General features: G+C 39.2%; 1 protein-coding gene across 4 annotated transcripts in view; it reads right to left on the reverse strand.

The window, feature by feature from the left end:
* The window catches only part of UBE3D (ubiquitin protein ligase E3D), an 80,097-nt gene extending 60,929 nt beyond the window's left edge, over nt 1-19,168 (reverse strand). For all 4 annotated transcript variants that reach the window (XM_066315080.1, XM_066315079.1, XM_066315078.1 and 1 more), the window contains exons 1-7: nt 19,082-19,168; nt 18,545-18,747; nt 16,422-16,512; nt 11,270-11,501; nt 7,030-7,099; nt 4,182-4,251; nt 3,238-3,346 (exon numbers count right to left, since the gene is read on the reverse strand). In XM_066315080.1, coding sequence (XP_066171177.1) covers nt 3,238-3,346; nt 4,182-4,251; nt 7,030-7,099; nt 11,270-11,501; nt 16,422-16,512; nt 18,545-18,747; nt 19,082-19,143 — 837 coding nt within the window. In that variant the 5' untranslated portion in view covers nt 19,144-19,168. The remainder of the gene's footprint in view (nt 1-3,237; nt 3,347-4,181; nt 4,252-7,029; nt 7,100-11,269; nt 11,502-16,421; nt 16,513-18,544; nt 18,748-19,081) is intronic.
* Between the last annotated feature and the right edge of the window lie 328 nt (nt 19,169-19,496).

Below are 19,496 nucleotides of genomic sequence, written 5' to 3' on the forward strand. Positions count from 1 at the left end.
TGATCTTGTTTTTGATAAGTGAACAACTGCTCAGCCAGACTTTGTGTGTTGACTAAGAATTTTATACATGTATTTCTGGCTAACAGGTTCATTTTTTGAGCTTTCAACTATGTTACTCAAAATGTGCAATCTTTCCTTTCTTTCTACATCTTTGTACAGCAGAGCTTGCACTATCAAATTCCTTCCACATTACCTCCAGTAAGAAAAGATCCTTTACAGAAAAATACATACATAAAGGGTAGAATTCATTCACAATGCTATTGATGACCTTTTCTGAAACGACGGAATCAGCAAAAAAAAGTATTTGGGGGGTTGTTAGTCTTCTTTTCATGGTTTTCCTTTGGTTTCAAAAAATTTTGTCAAGAGACTTAAAATATGTTTTTTGGAGAAAAGCTGCAACAAATCTACGCCAGTTATACTTCAAGGGACTTGAACCAAACAGCTGAAATACCACAATTTAGATTCTGTGATCAGTTTCCCTATATCTCAGCCAGAGTCTCCAGCATCAATTGGTGGACAATTAGGCATCAATTTGAATTTAACACGAGTTAAAAAAACCTCAAATGTTTTAATTTTCCTTCCTTTCCTTTCCTTCTTTCTTAGTTATTGCAGACATTACCATTACTTTCACAATTACACAGGTCACTAATTGCAAACATCTGTCATTACAGATATTTTGTTCTCACATTAAGAATGTTCAGGTGAAGATGTGGTTTCCATGTATTTCACGAAGAATAAAGCTCTCTAAAAGAGCTGGGTAGCTGTCTCAGCAAGGTTCTCATTATCTCACTACTTGACCACTGCAAGGTCCACCCCATCTCCAATCTTAACAAATGAAAATCGATTCTGCTCATGCCCTTCATGACAGGGACAATAATCAGACTGACAGCTCTCTCCCATTTTGTTACATATTAATTTTCTTGGGATATTGTCCCAATCCTTCTCTGCTCGCTCCTGAAATACAAGCTGCCTTACTTTCAAAACACTTTACAGTCTAATGCCACTCCATCATTCCTTCCTTCAATACTGACAGACTGGAGACAGTGTTCAAAGAGCCCAAACCACTGTGCATTTTTTGATTTTCACAGTTGTAATCTTTTTTGGGTCTTGATCCCATCCATGAGATGAATTCCCTGTATCCATCCAGAACACTACTTATTTACTGCTTTCAAAGCTCCACTTTATTTACAATACAGAAAAAAGCAGGTATCTACTGAGATGCTGCTATGCTGACCTATAATGTACTGTTTGGTTTGTGTTCTCCCATCTCACTATCTGTTTGCTGTCCTCCTTTAATTATGAGCTTTTAAGTCATACAACTACAAGGCAGGGAACCCTTCAACAGCGGAGCAAAGTGAGGAGGCAAGTGATTCATGAATGTGAAGAGGGCACAGATGCAGTTACAACAAATAAGGGTATCCTTATATACCACTTTTTTTACCCTGAAACAAAGAAACTTTTTTTTATTGATATCCTTTAAAATTTTTAAAAAGCAACATAAGAAGCATGTAGCTTAAACAACAGAATACGTGTAACTTAAAAAATGGAAACTCATATTATGATATGTGCAAATAACATAATTGGTAATGTTAAGTGACACATACAGAGGAAATGAGGAAAATAAGTATATATATTACTTGTTATTTAAAAAAAATATAAAACATACTTGTGAGATACCTTAACCTTAGTTATCACATACACAGTCTAAGCTGTGTGTATTCACATAGGTAAACACAAACACTGTGAACTAGAATCTTTGGCTCATTATCAAAACAAACAAGTGGGACAGCTGATTCATGATGCATCAGGGATGAGACTACTTGTGTAACTTGGCTGTGTGCTCACAGACTCAAGCACCCACATTTTACTGTTTAGCTTTTGACAAGCATTGATAAAACAGAGCTTAAGTTACACCTGTGTCCACAAGGCCTCTGACCTCTAAGACTTAACCCATGACTACAGAACAGGCATTGATGCGTATACAGTAGCCAGAACCCCAGTTGGGACAGGAGTAAGGACTGTCTGAGGTTAAATACTAAAAACACCTGCAAAAAACTAACAATTAACCAATATAAAGGAAGAGATGCTAACCCGAAGCCAGTCCCTATCTAATTCAGCCAGCTCCTCTAATCAATATATTGGCAAAAATGCAGCTCAGAGCTAAGAGTAATGGCAATCTACTAAATAAAGCATTTTTTCTGTTAAAAATTAACCAGTTTGCTGTATCTAAGCTACTAGACATAAGCACCAGAATTTTACATAACTTGGGAACAGATATGCTACAAGGGAAAAATCACAATGATTTTTAATGACCCCTCAATTAGACAAGATATAATCATGGGTCTGCTCAAGAAACTTTCATTTTATTATCACTGAAGACATATTTCTCAGTGGTTGTACAAATGTTGTCTTGGCACTAAAATTTATTTAAAACAACAGATACAACTTTCCCCAGCATCTGGATGTTCCAAAATCATAAAACTTGGACAGTGCATATATAAAACAGTTTATGTAATTACATTGCCTCAAGAACGTGCATTTCTAAGTTTATACAGGGCAAGAATCTCTTATCACGTATTTCTTTGTGTCTATGAATTATTTCTGTAAACTATAAAATACAAATTCTATACCCATATTAAGCTCAGGAATAAAAGGAAACATCCTTGCTTATAATAAGTGTACAGTATTAAGGTAACCCCTATCCATCTTAAAAGTTTGAGGAATCTAGCTGTCACCATCTAAATATCAAGCTTAACCAAGTTTAACAGCATTAGAACATTAAGTTTAATAGGCAATTTTATTTTTGTTTGCACTTCACTTCCCAATGCAATGTACTGACTACATTAATAGTCCCTGCTGACTTGAGACAATGCTTGTGAAAGATGCTACACAATTTGATTCACTTCTGGTGATTAAAGAAAAGAAGCGCTGGAGCAAGAAGGTGAAATAAATATTAAAAAATTAAAACTTAAGCTTTCCATATTTTCTGGATACAAAATAGTGTTATTATGGTGCATCTGTAGTACTCTCATTACTGTATCAATAAAATTTCTATGTACACATCTAATTAGATGAAAAAGTCAGGGATATTCTTACTTGAACAAATGTACCTCAGAACCACTTCAAGAATTTGTTAGTTTTTAAAACACACAATAATGAACAGCATAAATAATATATTTTAGGAACTGTGATACATGAGTTAACCTTCTTCAGCAAGACAAAGACTTAAAAACTTACCAGAATATAGGTTTTTCCATTATCTCCTTTTATGGTGAATCTAAATGTACTTTTAGCAGAGGATAATTCCAAAAGACACTGAGCAACCATGCTCTGTATAAACTGAGACCTGTTTAAGAATTAACCACATATCATATGTTTTTATAACTATACAGAGAGTCATTCATATCTATGTGCCACAGGTAAATGAGTAAGTCATACTTCAATTCCACTACATCCAACAATCACATTTTACTGAAAGATGGGGATTCTTTATTGTCCTCTCACTCAAAACCAGAGAACTTTTTATTTCCTGCAACAGGAATTTTTTAATAGGTGAGGATTCTAAATTGCTTCACATTCTTTATTTTGGCTAACACAAATTGTCAAATGCTGAATAGAAGCTTTTCCCCATTATATTTTACACATATGAGCACAAAGTTCAGAACTATGCACATATTTCAAATATAATTTCCAAAAAGAAAGTACTGTGATTAAACCTTTGTACATGACACCAGGTAGCTAGATCAAGTTCTGTTTCATCTTAGTTTTAAACTCAAACTGAGTTACTTGAAAATTCAGAAGTCTCACTTCCAGTTAAACATTTCAAGCTTTACTCAATGTAACTTTACATGACATAAACTTCTGTTTCCATAGTTAGTCAGCTGACACTGTGCAAACTTAGATAGTTCAAGATAAAAAAGTGGTTTATTTTGGTTTATCACCTGAATAGTGAAACATTGTGACAAATTATACACAATCTCCTGCATCACAAAGATGAGCAAACAAAACTGTACATGAGTGAATTCAGGCTACTTTGCCTTTACAATACCTAATCCTGTGATGATTACATAAAATTGCACTCTGTTATTATATGCAATTATTCAAGAAACTAAAACATTAGAGCATTTCTAGCATCCTTTCTAAAAGATATACTTGAGTAAATTATCTGATTATTTTGTTACCTTGGTGTTGGACTGAAACTTCCCTCAGCTGGTTGAATATTCACCTCAGTGACATAATATTTAATAGTATCTAAAATGACAAGAACATTTTAACTATAACAGAATAACTAACTTATTAGACTGTAAGTCACCATATCACTGTACTAATTAAACATTTGTTCAGTAGTCAATTAAGAGGCGCAGCAGACAATCATATTATGCTTGGGTTTGTAGGAGTAGAAGCAACCATAACAAAAAACCTACACTGCCTGAAAAAAACTGCTCCAAGCTAATTACGAGATAAGCAATTTCTCATTTATATTGATCTTTGTTTAATGCTGGGAACAATCATCTTGAAACCAAACAAGCAACAGCTCAAGCCAAACCTGAAAGATGAATTGAAAGAACTTTCCTAAAGCACTGAGATCAGCATAGCTTACATAAGTATTTTAGTACCCTCTGCTGCTTAGTAATGCTGCAGTGAATCACTAGAGACAGTTTTAATAACAGCTCACACAGGGGAATAATTTTCTCCTTTGCTCAAAGAACAGAATGGAACTTCTTTCCAAAAATCACACTCACTCAACGTTAACACTGCATACATTCTGAATTTCAATGTAACTGTTCACCAAAAGCTCCACTAAGACAGCTTTTAACACTAAATGAAAGTGTTTGAGGACATAATTTAATCTTCATCAATGAAGTCAGGTCAAAGATGATCATACTGAAGATCTGGGTCTATGCTGCAAATACAGCCTAACCAGAGGGCCAGCAAAACAGGTTAAGAGTAATAAAATCACTCTACTAAGCCTCAGCATGTGAGCAACTGGAAGATTCATTTGGTCCACAAGTTTCAAGGATGGAAGGGTTTTATCTGATCTCAGTCCACACATACCATTAAAACTGGATAAAAGCAAACATTTCAGGAAGACACTTAATCTGTTTTAAACCTCCCAAAGTCTTGGTAATCCCATCCCTTCTCCAGGTAAATACTGCACTTTCCAAATTATCTTCACTGTTAGGAAATTATATTTTATCTCTAAATTTAATTAAGTCTGCTCCATGCTATGTGAGTTCTTGGAGACAGGAGGAAAAGACAGTTCAATCTCTCTAGTCCCTCAGCCATTACCCTGAGCAAGGATTTGGTGCTACTGCTACAAGGGTATTGGGAACTCAGGAGATCTTTGCTTGCAGAGAGATAGAAGCTGTGATTTCCCAAGAAAAAATCATACAATTATATGTGGATAGAGTTGGGGGAAGGAATAGCCCATGGGGGAATCTCAAAGCTGGATCTGGTCTCCACAGCTACACTGCTCTAATCCTGCTTTATCTTCAAGACACTGATACCTGCTCATGAGGAAGCACCAAAGCAGACAGTCAAGTTTGCTCTCTAGTTCTCTTCACAGAGATGGTACTGCCTAGACTTGCACTATACATCTCTGTTGCAGAATTTCTTAGAGAGCGAGGACATGATTTATATTTGGATTGATTGAGGGTGAGCAATTCCAGACTGGGCCCTGCAGGCCTCTGTGGCGCAGTTAAAATTCACATTAGGCCTCTGTGGCGCTGTCAGAACTCACGTTAAGGTGTCCCAGGGAATAGTGGGTTTCTAAATGTAGTATTGTAGCACTGACAATTTAGCCACCTTAAGACTAAGATAAATAAGGCTTGTTTGCATTCTTTGTATGACCTGTAATGGTAAACTACACTGAGAATCTATACAATCTGCTGTCGGAAAACAACAAATGGGAGAACGTCATGGTAGTCAAATCAGTTGGGACGTGTCGTTGCTCTCTGTCTTATCTCCTATTATTTAGAGTCTCTAGCTACATGTCTCTTTTGTTTTCTGAACTCTTACAGAAATTTCCTGCATTACTGAAGAAACATGGTCAAAACAATGGATATCCTATCTAACCTCAGCCATGTGCAGAGTCCATAGCAAATCCCTGCACGTCTATAGTGCTTGCCTTTCCCTACTCCCACTGATCTATTACTCATGACCTTGTTATTCATGCTCTTTTCCCAGAACTCTTCTCCCAAAGTCACATCTTGCTTTTTGAGCTTTCAAACATTGTACCTTAAATTTAGGTTCATTAAAGCCTGTATTGGTCAGACCCCCATACAGGACAATCAGAACATTCTGTAACAGAAGACCTTCTGTCTTGTCTTTCCTTATGACATTTCTTGTATGGGCTTTGCACTTTCTGAGAAGTTTTTATATTCATCAGATCTCTGAACTGAGGCAGGCTCCCATTGACTAGCAGTAGAAGAGAGGGAGAATGAAAGAATGAACCCTGATGATAACAGTCTTATCATTGCTTCCCTTCCGTTAAGAGGTGAATTTTAAAAACAACCAGACACTCCTCTTTACACCACTTCAAGTAAACCCCGCTGATCCAATATAATTACAGCTTTTAAACCAACAATCCCAGCAGCTCATCATCGGATGAGGATGAGATATAACCCATTTCTTTGAAGAGGCTTCCTTCCCACAAAACCAGGCTGTTACCAATCTTCAGCCTGTAGCTGTGTTGATCAAGTTCTGAAGTTACCTTTCACTTATTCTGTAAAACCAACAGGAAAACAAGAAACGTGTAATGTCTCAAGTCTCTATTTTTACCTAGATTCCTAGTAAACTGGAATCATGCATTGAATCTTCCACAAAAACAAGGATAATGAAAATTCCTGCTGAAAGTCACTGTCAAGGTCTAACACTGGAAGCAACAACCTCATCTGCTCCAGAACAGAACGAGAACACACAGGAATCATCATTGCACCTTATTTATAAACTACATTCCTTCAGTGCTTTTAACCTCCAGTGTTCAATGGCTGATGCAGTCAAGTCTAGTTTTGTTTGGACATCTCATACCTGATGAAACTCTTTCTCCCAGCATTGTCTTGCAGCGCTTACAAATTACTTTGGTATTTTCTTTTGACTCCTGTAGGACAAAAAAATATCATTTAAACGTCACTCAGATATTCTGAAGAAAGAATCCATAGCTGTAACATAATTTACAGAGCAGATAGGAAACTTTTCACTTGTTTCTGTCCTCTTTATGTTTACATGCACACATATTTGCCTTCACTGCTTCAGCTTTCTACACTTGGACTTGCTTGCAAGTTTCATACTAATTTTAAAATCAGGCAATATATCGACACAGCACAATCCGTAATGGCTAACAGGAGAATCTTGTAATATTGAGTGACTGGATGATAAAATGATAAGCTAAATTCTATTGTGCTAAGGGCAAAATAATGCACCTGAAATGAAGTACTCCATAATATATACATAAAATAGTATGCTGCAATGTGACAACCATTACTCAGTAACAAGTTGCTAGACAGTAATTACTCAGTAACAAGTGGACAGTTTTATAGGAGTTGAATACCAGTTCAACGTGCAGCAGAGAGCAGAAAATGTCTGCAGATTATTTTGAGTTACTAGGAAACAGCTGAAGTGTACAACACAGCATGATATTCCAGAAAGGTGCGGTGTTCTGTTCGTGAACAATCCTTCTCCCTCTATTCAAATAAATATAGAAAAGGTATTGACAAAGAACAAGAATAACTGTCAGATGTGCAAAGCAGTTTCCATGTGTGGCATGGAAATACACATAAGAAGAGAACATATGGAAGACAGAAAACTGAGGGGTATCATTGAGATACCTAAAATCACAAATGTTCAGGAAAAGCTGAGCAGAAAAAAATCAAACATATCCCCTCATAGCTCATGCTATGAAATTCCAACCCTGTTTGTATCCAAAAAATAAGGAAGGCATTTGTCACACAATGCATAATATATTTGGTATGCACTATAGGAAAGCATTTTTCATAATAAAAGTACACACAAGTTCAAAAAGTCTTCATAAATTCAGAGGAAGCAATGTCATCAGAGGCTTATTAAAAACAAAAAATGTAGATAACAATATCTAGTTCACAAAGTCTCTGCACTCCAAAACATCACTGAATATTTGCCTTAGCTTTATGCATCGATTACTGCTCTTTGAAAAAGACTGCATTTCTAGATGAAATCTACCCTATTAGACTCCTACTAACTACAGTGTTAATATTTAAATTCAATACATCAAACAAGTAAGCACAATTCTTACTTTAATTCAAAATCTAAACTTCAGAACTGGTTCAGTGTGGGCTTATTAACCTGAGTGTAGCACATTAGAGCTCTGGTCTGAAAGCAGGACACATATATATAACCTTAATGATGGTCAAAAACAGAGAATCAAACTAAAAGCCTGAGAGCTGACTATGTTGCAAGCACAGTCCCCTTGTTATGGAGATCAGGAAAATCATCTGGTTCGTTTATATGCAGTTATTCCCTTTCCCAATTTCTACCTTGCTACTCCTCTCAAACAGATGCAGTGAAATTACTTGCTCAGTGTGAAAAGCAAGGATAAACAGAAAAAGTTTTACGTAAGCCAGTGTTTGAAACTGGTACAAATACTGCACAGTACAAGTACAGAATGCACAGTACTTCCTTGAAAGCTACAACTTGGGTATTTTTTTTTCTGGCTACAGTTACAGGTGCTGACTGAGAACTGTGCCTAAAAAACATCACTAACTCGTTGTATCATGCTTCAATGGAAAAAGGGATAGTTTTAGCTCAACTAATTAAATCAATTTATCTATTTGACAACTTGCAGCTGCTGGCAATCTGCAGATGCAGGTGGATCACAAGCCTAATAGTTTTTTTCTATTTCTAAGGATCCCTGATATGGTGTCAGGAAAAATATTTTCCCCAAGAGATACTATTAAGATGCTGCAAGACCATGTGACATTTAAGAACTGTGTTACACTGGAAGACTAATAGATGTGAAAAATATGTTTGCAATGGACGGATGCTGTCTTGGTCCCACTGGAGTCTGGAAAAGATTGTTTAAGCATCTCTGGTACATTCCTGCTACTATTTTGGTCATAGGCAAACACTTCCCAAAGAACTGCAATGCAATTAAAAAGGAACTTTCATACTGGGTCAGATTGCAACAATATTCACAAAAATGAGAACATTTATGACAACAGCAATCTGTCTTGCCTGTAACTTTCTATTATTCATATTATGGAAGAATTTTCTGCTTCAGTATAAGGGGGTTTTTTCCTTATTAGTCTAGCTTCTGCTGGATCTAACAGTTGTGCTCATTTGCTTGGCAACTGAGCGATGCTGGAAATAAGCAAACACAGAAATGAGAATTCATTGCAAGTAAGAAAGATGTAGAAAAAGGGATTGGACAAAAACAAGGAACAAATTCTCAACTTCAATGCAACTATAAGGAAGCAAACATGAAAATTCATCACACTAAACTACTACTTATGTGTAACATACTATTTCAATATGCCTCTGACATAAAACAGCCTCCTCCCTCATTCAAAAGTTCTGCTGTTATCCTGGTTCAATCCACATCTCAATTAAATCTTTGTTCCACATCCTTTTATTATGTTTCTGCCTCCACATCAATCCTTCACTCACAAACATTCTCTTTCATGAAGAAGTGTGCAATATGAACGCCATGTACCCTGCCTCTTCCTGTATTTATTCCTGATGTTCTAAAATCTCTTTTGAGACTACTGTAATGCTAGAATTCATTTTGGCAAACTCTGGCATCGTCCTCTTGGAAATTTGGTTTCATCTACTCCACCTCTTCCTTAAGGAAACTTAGAAGAAATAATTCCATTGTCACAGAGTTAAGCCAAATTAATCTGCTTCTGCCATGGTGATACCCTTACAGGGTATCAGTCCTTATTTTCCTCTCTGCATGTTCTGTTTTTCAAAGAACAATGGAACAAGAAACCCAAGGGATCACAGCTGCAAGCCTTGCACTTAGGGACCGCAGGACAGAACTGCTCCCCATGCAGAGGGGTCACATAGATCATTGCACCAGCAATGATCTTACTGGGAATCCTGGTGACTCTTACTGGGAATAATAAATATCACTATAACAGCAGGTGGAAATCAGGGTGTCTGGTTCTCAAGAGATTAAATGTTTCATGCTGGAAATCTCTACATAATAAGTCATCAATTGTTACAGACACAAATGGCCAAGGCAGCAGTGTAGACAGTTCGGTATTTGGAGAAATTTGGTATTTGGTATTGGGAGAAAACACGGCACGTGTAGGCCCAACCCTCACCAGTACAAATGCAGACAAGCAGTAGGTTAACAGAAAAGGCTTTATGGAAATGTAGGCTTTGGTGAACTGAGCTCCTGGATGCTCTCCTGGCAGAAGAAAAGAGTATTGCTTGAACTTTTATACAAGTGCTAGATGTCCAAAAGTGAAGCACTGAACTGTCTTCATGGGTGTTATCCCATCACTGAAAGATATACACCCCTAATTTTTAGGTGTTTTTTTTTTTTCTCCAGGCAACAATACATTTTGATGTTTCTAAGCAAAATTAGGGCCTTCTTTCTACAGACTTGGTTGATGAATCTATCTTACCCTGGAACACCTCAGAAACACCAATACGAAGAGCTTTCATATGGGATGCCAGGTTCCTTTCATTAGACAGAGCAGTCAAACAAACTAAATTTCCTTACTATGCTTTAAGAACCTAAGACAGCCAGATCTAAATCCAAAGCACACAGTCTGATATTTTCAAGTCTTTTTAAAATTAAAATTAAGAAAAGGAGAGAAAAAAATCATGCTTCTCTTTAATCATAGTTATGATTATGCTTCAAGTCACAGTGTAAGAAAAAATAATTGTTAGTTCAATTTCCACCTCATTCTTTTCTCCTCTACCCTTTAACAAACACCTAACCCACTACAGTTATTATGTTACTAAATTCTGATGTCCTTCACTCATGATAATTTTGGGGGAAAATATCGGGGTTTATAACTACATCAACAAGAAGTTTCTGTTTCTAGTACTAAGTTCTACTTGCATATTGAGGTCAATATAAAGACTGTGGTGAGCTTTAGAAAATGTAAAACATGTTGTGGAATATTTTCTGGCTTCTGTACAGATTAATGTCAAGAACTCCCTATGACCTTGAAAGCAGTTCTGTAATACATACAAATTAAATAAACTAGTAGCAAAAAAAGTATTTTGCAATGAAAAAGTCAAACTAACTTGACCTAAAAAATATTTGAAGAAAATACTTTACCAAGTTGGAGGCATTCTGCAAAGCATGGTGTCCAGCCTCTGAGCAGCACATGGGAGATTCAGGCACATGTGATTCATTTCCTGAATTCAACAGAAAATAAGTGTCTCCAACAAAACAGTCGCCATGCTGAGGGTGCAAAGTGCTTCTGGCAAAGGGGTCAGGGTGACAACACCACTCTTCAACTAAATCACTCCAGTTTTCACTCGGCAGAGGAAGAACTCTAAGAAATTCCCTTAGAGGTGAAAAGAGACAAATATTTCAGCACATTACAATTCATTTCTAAGACACCTAAAGAGAGTCTAGGCTTCCTATAAATAGTGGGGGAAGCATGGCATTTTCTCAAAAGGAAATGCTGTCTTTGGGTGAATTCTGAGAAAGCAATGGCTGAGTTTCCTGCCAAGTCTGTGATGAAACATTTCCCAAGGGTGAATCTCCAATGATTATAAGGCAGAATTTGACATAATCCTCTCTTGAAATTAATTACATGGCAAAAATAAAACAGTTCTACACAGTCATGAAAAATACAATGGGCATTTGCAATTACATTTACTATTATTTCTTGTAAAGTTCCCTTGCACCAAATGTTGACAACAAACCAACAGAAACAGACTCATGCCACAGCAAGATTCAGCATGTTCTTTGTTTCAGATACCAGACTTGAAAAGGCTAAATCCTGGAAAAAATAGCACAGTATATCTTCATTAAAAACCCAAACCAACAAAACCACAAACAAAGGATAATTCAATCTTAATTTAGATTCAGATACTCAGATCCAATTTTCAGAAGTCATATTCAAAAAAGACAAATCCCTTTCTCCTGGGTAGCTGTATGGACCAAAGATACTGCTTCTGGAAATACTACTTAGTTTTCATTATCAGTTGTATTGGGTTTGCATTTTCTGCTCTCTGCCTAGTTTCCTTGAATGCTTTCCTTTTGTTACTCTGTTTCTTCAGCTGTCACCTGAAACCTTCACCAGAGTTTCTTGAGTCTAGTCCTCACTTGAAACCTGCAAATACAGGTTTTACAGGTTGCTTATGGTGCTATTTTGCAAATAAAAAAGCTGCTAAGCCAAACATTAGGCATCCTCCTTTTCCTGCAGTTCCCAGACTTATATTTTCTGAAGATGTCGGTTCTTCCCACTGTAGCTTCTTGGTCCTTTTGAATTGTTCGGTGGGTGAAAGAAAAATATTTTATAAAAATCCTTTTTTTCTAGATAGACAATACATTTAAAACTCTGCTTGCTCCACCTGCAGATGAAAGTTGGAATAACTCATCCTCTGATGCAGCTTTACCAAAACTAAATAAGATCACCTCTTAGAACTACCCATGTCTGTCTTCATTTTTTGTAGTCTTATATATTGCTTGAGATACTACTCAATTCTGCCAAAGTGACAGTTTAGTTCTGATCTTAGTTCTGATGTTGGCCTAATAACTGATTCCTCAACAGCCTTTACAATTAGTTCCAGTGCCTGGACTCACACTGCAAAGAAAGTCTCCCTGTACTGCTTTTTACACAAAAGTAACAAAAAGCTGGTATTGCTCAGCAATGTTCTCACAGGGAAAACAAAAAGACGGAGATTACCTTAAGTTGCAGACTCATGCTGTCCTGTTTCATTATATTAAACTTTCTTTACTCTCACAGACTACAGCATAAAGATGTTCACTTCTTTTCCAAGAAAAGCAGTTTTTCCAATCAGTGGGAATTTCCTAAACAAACTCCTCCTAACTCAGAGCTATACAGAAAATATATCATTTCCACTCTATTTTAGGCTTTTGCCACTCATGGGTAGGAAGCCATATCCTGGGTCACCAGAACTGGAAAAATGTAACACTAATAAAAATAGAACCTTCCTAGAAAAACAAACAAACAAAAGCAACTTCAGGTTTGCTAGGTACTGACTAAATTTAGGCTACTAAATAACATGATAAAAACTAGAAAACAGCATGACTTACCTCCCCAGACTTGCTCCTAATAACAACTGAGTTTCTACTTGAAGATAGACACCTAGGCTGCCTTCACAGTCAGAGAGAAACAAACAATTCTTAGGCTGGGACCTTTAGGTGTAGCTTTCTGAAAGTGTCTAATCTAGCTAGGCTGAATCTCCTGCTGTAGATAGTTCTCAGATTCCAACCAGGAAAGTAGGTAATTAACTTACTTTTAAAAAGTGTGAAGTTAAGCACTAATCTATAAGAGCCCTACCATAAATATTAAACTCTTAAATCATCTTCCAGACTAGAGTAAGTATTTGACCACAGAGACCCCTGTAACACTGGATTAAGAAAAGTAACCCCAAATGTCATTATTAACTAATACCCAGTAATTCCATTCTGTCTATTGAAAATGATGAAAACTGGAAATAAAAGGGACTTTAGACTTTTAAACACATAACTGTTGAGTTCTATCAGAGAAAAAGAAAAACAACTGAATTTTTTTAACTGCAGTCTCCCTCATTTACCTATTAAAAAATCTTGGGACAGCCCAGCTTGACAGTTAACTGTCAGGCTTAACACTACTTATGTAGGTAAAGTGTAATTAGATTTCCCCTGCCCTGAGTTTTTCAGTGGAATATTTGTGCAGTACCAGTCATTATCATAGAATCATAGAACACCCTGAGTTGGAAAGAATCCACAAGGAGCACTGCATCCAACTTCAGGCCCTGCACAGGACAACCTGAAGGTTCATACCACATCCAGATGCCTCTTGAACTCTAGCAGGCTTGGTGCTGCGACCACTCCCCTGTATTGCATTTCATGGCAAGGTTTAGTAGTAGGGGGTCTCCATGGATAGATGATGTGAGCAGCTGTCATTAGCTTAGAGCCAATGCCAGCCAGCTCCAAGACAGACCCACCACTGTCCAAGGATAAGGCCATCAGCAGCGGTAGTGCCTCTCTGAAAATGTACTTAAAAAAGTAGGAAAAAACATCTTGCAGTCAGAAGAGTAAGAAAACTCGAGAGCAACTGCCCTGCAGACATCAAGGACAGTGAAGAAGAAGGGGAGAAGGTGCTCCAGGCACTGGGGCAGTTCTCCCTGCAGCCCATGGGGAAGACAATGGTGAAGCAGGCTGTCCTGCTGCAGCCCATGCAGGTCCATGGTGGGGATGGATGCCCTCCATGGAGGACCCCACAGCAGAGCAGATGGATGCCCAGAAGAGGCTGTGGCCTCATGGGAAGTCTGGCAGAATCTGTGGACCCATGGAGAGAGAAAGAGAAGCCCACACTGGAACAGGTTTGCTGGCAAGACTCCTGACCCCTTTTGTTACATTTTGTCTCTCCTGTCCAGAGGATGAGGGGAGGGATAGAGTGGCTTTGATGGGCACCTGGCATCCACACACCACAAGCCTTTACACATTTCTTCATGACAGAAATAAAGTCTTAAAGAATTATTTTTATATATGAGGTATGCCTAGCCCAACAGGAAGAGGAGAAAGAAAAAACAAAGTATCCCTAATTCTATGTAGCTCTTGCACAATGGAAGAAATAAAATCAAATAATTTCCTCTAATGTAGGTAATGTGAGGGCAATGAAAAAGAATGAAAGAGCATAACCCCAGCCTCCGAAGAGCTATCAAATTTATGGAAGGAAACAGACTGAGGCAGAGGATTTCAGAGTATGGAATCAATTTCTGTGCACCAAGGAAGGATTGCTTACATTTAAACCATTCCTAGTATATTTCTTAATCTAACCTTTGAAAAAGAAAGGCTTCCTATGCAATCTCTAACAGTAAAGAAAAGGCTTGGAGTGGTTTGTTGGTTTGTTTGGGTTTTGGTTTTGTTTTTTTTTTCATTTTAACCTAGATTCCTAGTGCTTCATCTGAAGATTACTGTCACCTTCTTTGCAGCAACTTCCTATATATTGGAAGGATTTTATGTCTTCTCCACAACCTTATTCAAGCAAAATCCTGTTTATTTCAATTTCTTCTTAAAGGTATGATTTCTAGATCTCAGGTTTTTCTTATTACAGACTCTTTCCTAGTAATTCAGATTTTAATATGCTCTCTTTCATACAGCTCTGCAATTTCCCTTCAATCCTTCCACCTCTGCTGTCACTGTCATACTTAACTCTTCCTGGAGAGAGGAACACATTAACTCTGTAGCTAGAAGTTCTGACTATGCTACTCTCTGCCTTTTGGAAATGCTGGAACAGAATGTGTGGCATACACTGGCAGCTTCACTCTTCTACTCTTGTCTTAGGGTTTTTTTTAGTGGCAGCATTCAAGGGGCTCAGAGGCTCTCTGCAAGGAGAAATGTCAAGTGACATGGACATGCATTCTTTCTCTTTTCTCAAAATTTCTGCTTGTGTCACATTACAGGATGCAGAACCAAAAGATTTAAATTACATGCATATGAATTTGATGTGCTGAAATTCAGGAAAATTCCCACTCAGAAATGTGAATATAAATACAGTGGAACTGTAAAGTTCCACTACTTTACAAATGTATCAAAATAAAAGTTATTGCTAGACTTTCTGATGAGACATTTCAGGGGGGAAGTTAAGAAATCCTCATTCAGTTACATTCAGCTAGCCATAAATACATACCTGTGACAACAAAATAACAGAAATTGAGAGAATGAAACATATCTGTATTATTGTTTTGAGTATTGGGAGTCACACAGATCATAAAAGGCTGTAAGTGCACCTCTAACAATGCTTATATATTCAGCTGAAGCTGTCAAATTTGTTCATCAGAAGAGCTAGATAACACAGCACCTTTTTATTAAAATTCTCATTCACTCTGCAGACTTTGTAAGAACAGAGATAAGGCCGAGTCACACAGCTAAGACACAATTCCTGCGTTTCCAAATTCAGCATCCCTGAAAAACGTGGAGGCAGCCCTTGCTTAAAGGATAAAAGCAAGCTGTGGTCAATATCCCCAATCTGACCAGCCACTCTATAATTACTGAAGGAAATTTGTAAGAGACTGAAAAGGATACCTGGAGTACAGAGGAAGAAAGAAGTCAAGGAGTAAATGAACAAGCAGTTAAAAACTGTTACAGGTAATTTTGCTTTTTGTCATCTGCAGTGCTTCAAATGTGTTCTTATCTATCAGTCTCAAAACAAATACTTTTTAGCTGTGTCTAAGTACAGAAAATAACATGAATACCAATCACTATGGCATTTATTGCTATAAATAGAAGACACTGCAGTACTCACCGGTCTTTTACTACGATGTCACCACAGGACTGACAGTAGAAGATGTAATTCTTGTTGCATTTCAAGCTTTCCCTCAAAGTAAAAACCACATCTATAGATGGAAAGAAATATATTAATCTTCAAAATTGCATAGAATTTTCAGTCATTTGTACAAAAAAAATCCTGCCAAATACCTCAAACCAAAAAGGATAAATCTAACAGACGAATCAAAATGCTGACATTTTAAACACAACTCAAATTTTTTACCTGTAGAAGAAAGTATTTAGGTTTAGGAAAAAACCTGCCATCTCCCCCTCCTGCCCCATATTACTGAGTAGGAACTGTACATGTGAATAATTATTTTCAAGGTGCAAATCCTCTTCAGAAGGGGAGTTGATACGCTGATATTATTGCAGAAATCATAAAAAATCAAAATTCAACACCACTCTTGTAATGATATTTCTGATAATCAGTGTATCTGCAATATCAGGGGACACACAAATATGTAACACAAATAGTTAAATGGGGAGCAGGGGCAGACACTAATTTTACATTTTCAGGCAGGTAAGAAACCAATCATTGTGGAACCACTCCAGGAAAAGATAGTGAGCAACGGCCTCTGCAGGCCAGAAAAGCAAAAATGGTCTCACAAAAGGCAGCTCAAACAACTACTCCAAAGTAAAAAAACGAAGTCATAGAAGTCTCCCCAAATTATATGATAACATTAAGTGGAAGAAAAGTGAAACTGTAAGCCTAATTCTACATATGAATATGCTTTGCATCACCCACTTTCTAATATTTAGAATCAAACTTTAGTCTCAGCACTGACATTGGATATTTGAAATTCAGGATTCAAGCACAAGAGAAAAGTACTTTTAAAGGTTCCAGAATTTCAACCATTTTGCATAATAATATAAAACATCAAAGGGTTACTAAGACTATCCAACATATACGTTGATTCACGTACGTGGTTCACATACTTATTTTTCACTAGCAAGACTTTCCAAGGCTGATTTTTAAAACTTCATCATTGGTCTTTTGAAACATGTCTCGTTAATAGGACACATTAAATACTTTTGGTATAATTGAGTTGTCAAAGCACATGCATAATTACAGATTAATGTACAGATGCAATCTCAGCATATCAACAGAGTATTCTGATGTGTTTCTGGTGCCGAAGTCATTACTGTGTATTACATATTTCATCGTTCTTCTCTACTTTGAAAGCTCAGAATGACAATTTTGCGTTACTTAATATATCTTTCTGTGTTACATTGTATGAAATTAATCTAAACATATTGAGCTTGGATCCCAGGATGAAAGAAAGCAACAGCTGTACTACCATGCTTTCTATTTATTGCAAACATATCCCAGAGCTGAATTAGCATCATGGAAATAAAGAAGGTAACTTTGCAGATGTGACCTGTGACATTAACTTCTGAAACCCCAACTGTGAGAATAATGAGCCCCAACACAAACCCATAATCCTTTATAATTAAGCGTTCAGGGATGGACAAGCGGAGTCTAATTGCCTGGATGAAGCAGCTTACTGCATTCCTGATAGGACAGGGAGTAATGGGTACAAATTGAAAGAATGGAAATTCAGGTTAGATATTAGGATATTAGGCAGAAATTCTTTACTGCGAGAGCGGTGAGACACTGGCACAGGCTGCCCAGGGAGGCTGAGGATGCCCCAGCCCTGGCAGTGTTCAAAGCCTGGTTGGGGAAGTCCTTGAGCAACCTGATACAGCGGGACGTATCCCCGCCTGCAGCAGTGCGGACTTGCGACTAGATGATCTTTAAAGTCCCTTCCAACCCCCGAGCACTTCACGATTCTATGCCTTTCAGCTACCAAACGCGGAATAGGAGAGAAAGAAAGTAATTTTGAAGTACTATAGGGAAGCACATAGGAGCGGGGGGGAACTGTGAGCAGATCCCAAACACATCGCGTTTCCCCTTCACTACGCCATTTTTGCACTTTCATTTTCTAAAACTGACAACTCCAGAAGGTGTTTGCTCCACAGAATCTCCACCTCACACTTCAACCTGCTCGGTCCCAGGCCACCCCGCCCCGTTCCGCATTGACAACCCCGGCCCCGGCCCCGGCCCCGGCCCCGCCCGGCCCCGGCCCGTCCCGCCCTCACCGGCGGCGGGCGGCGGGCGGCGCAGGCGCACGCGCAGGTGCAGCCCGTCCCCGCGCAGGCGCCGGAGCCCGCGGCACGAGGCCGGCGCCAGCCTGACCCCTGCCGGCAGCGCCGCCGCATCGCAGCTCCCGCCGCTCCTCACTTCCAGGGAATCCGCGCACACCGAAACCTCCACCGGCGCGCTGGGGAGTTCCGCCGCCGCGCTGCGGAGGAAAAGCAACGGGTATGCCTCGGGAAGGAGCTGTCGGGGCGCGCTGCAGCTTCACACAGGCCGGCCCGCAGCTCCCCCGCAGCCCCAGTCGCGCCCCGGGATCCACGCGGTGAACGAGGAGCAGCCGAGAGAAACAATCCACCGTTCTCAGGAAGAATTTATTTGCACAGTAGCCCGGGCTGGGCCGAGCCGAGCAGGCAGGGGGAGACGCCCGCACACAACCCGGTCCCCCCGCTGAAGGCTACGGACGCCGAAAGCCAGACCCGCCGCGCCCCCCGGCTGCCCCGCACGGCCCGAGCGGCGCGGGCGGCAGCGCCCCGCACTACCGCATGACCAGCAGCGCGCTCTGCGTCCCCCGCCTGATCTCCATCAGGAACGCTCCCGCCATGCCGGCGCCCAGCACCGCCGGGCACGGCGCACGAAGCGGCCGCTCTCCCGCCGGCGCAGGCGCGGCGCCGCCCGCAGGCCCGCCACAGCGCCGCCTGGCTGGAATGGTAGTCACAGGATCACAGAAAGGCTGGGAGAGACTTCTAAAATACCCAGACCAGCCGTCCACCCGGGGCTGCCGCTGTAACCCCTAAACCGCATCACTCAGCGCTACATTAAGACGTCCCTTGAACACCTCCAGAGGTGGCGACTCCACCACCTCCCTGGCAAATCTGTTCCAGCCCTTGACCACCCTAACGATGAAAAATATTTTTCCAATGTCTAATCTGAACGTCTCCTGTCTCAGTTTAGGGC

Source organism: Sylvia atricapilla, chromosome 3 (assembly GCF_009819655.1).
Source record: "Sylvia atricapilla isolate bSylAtr1 chromosome 3, bSylAtr1.pri, whole genome shotgun sequence".
Classification (NCBI taxonomy): domain Eukaryota; kingdom Metazoa; phylum Chordata; class Aves; order Passeriformes; family Sylviidae; genus Sylvia; species Sylvia atricapilla.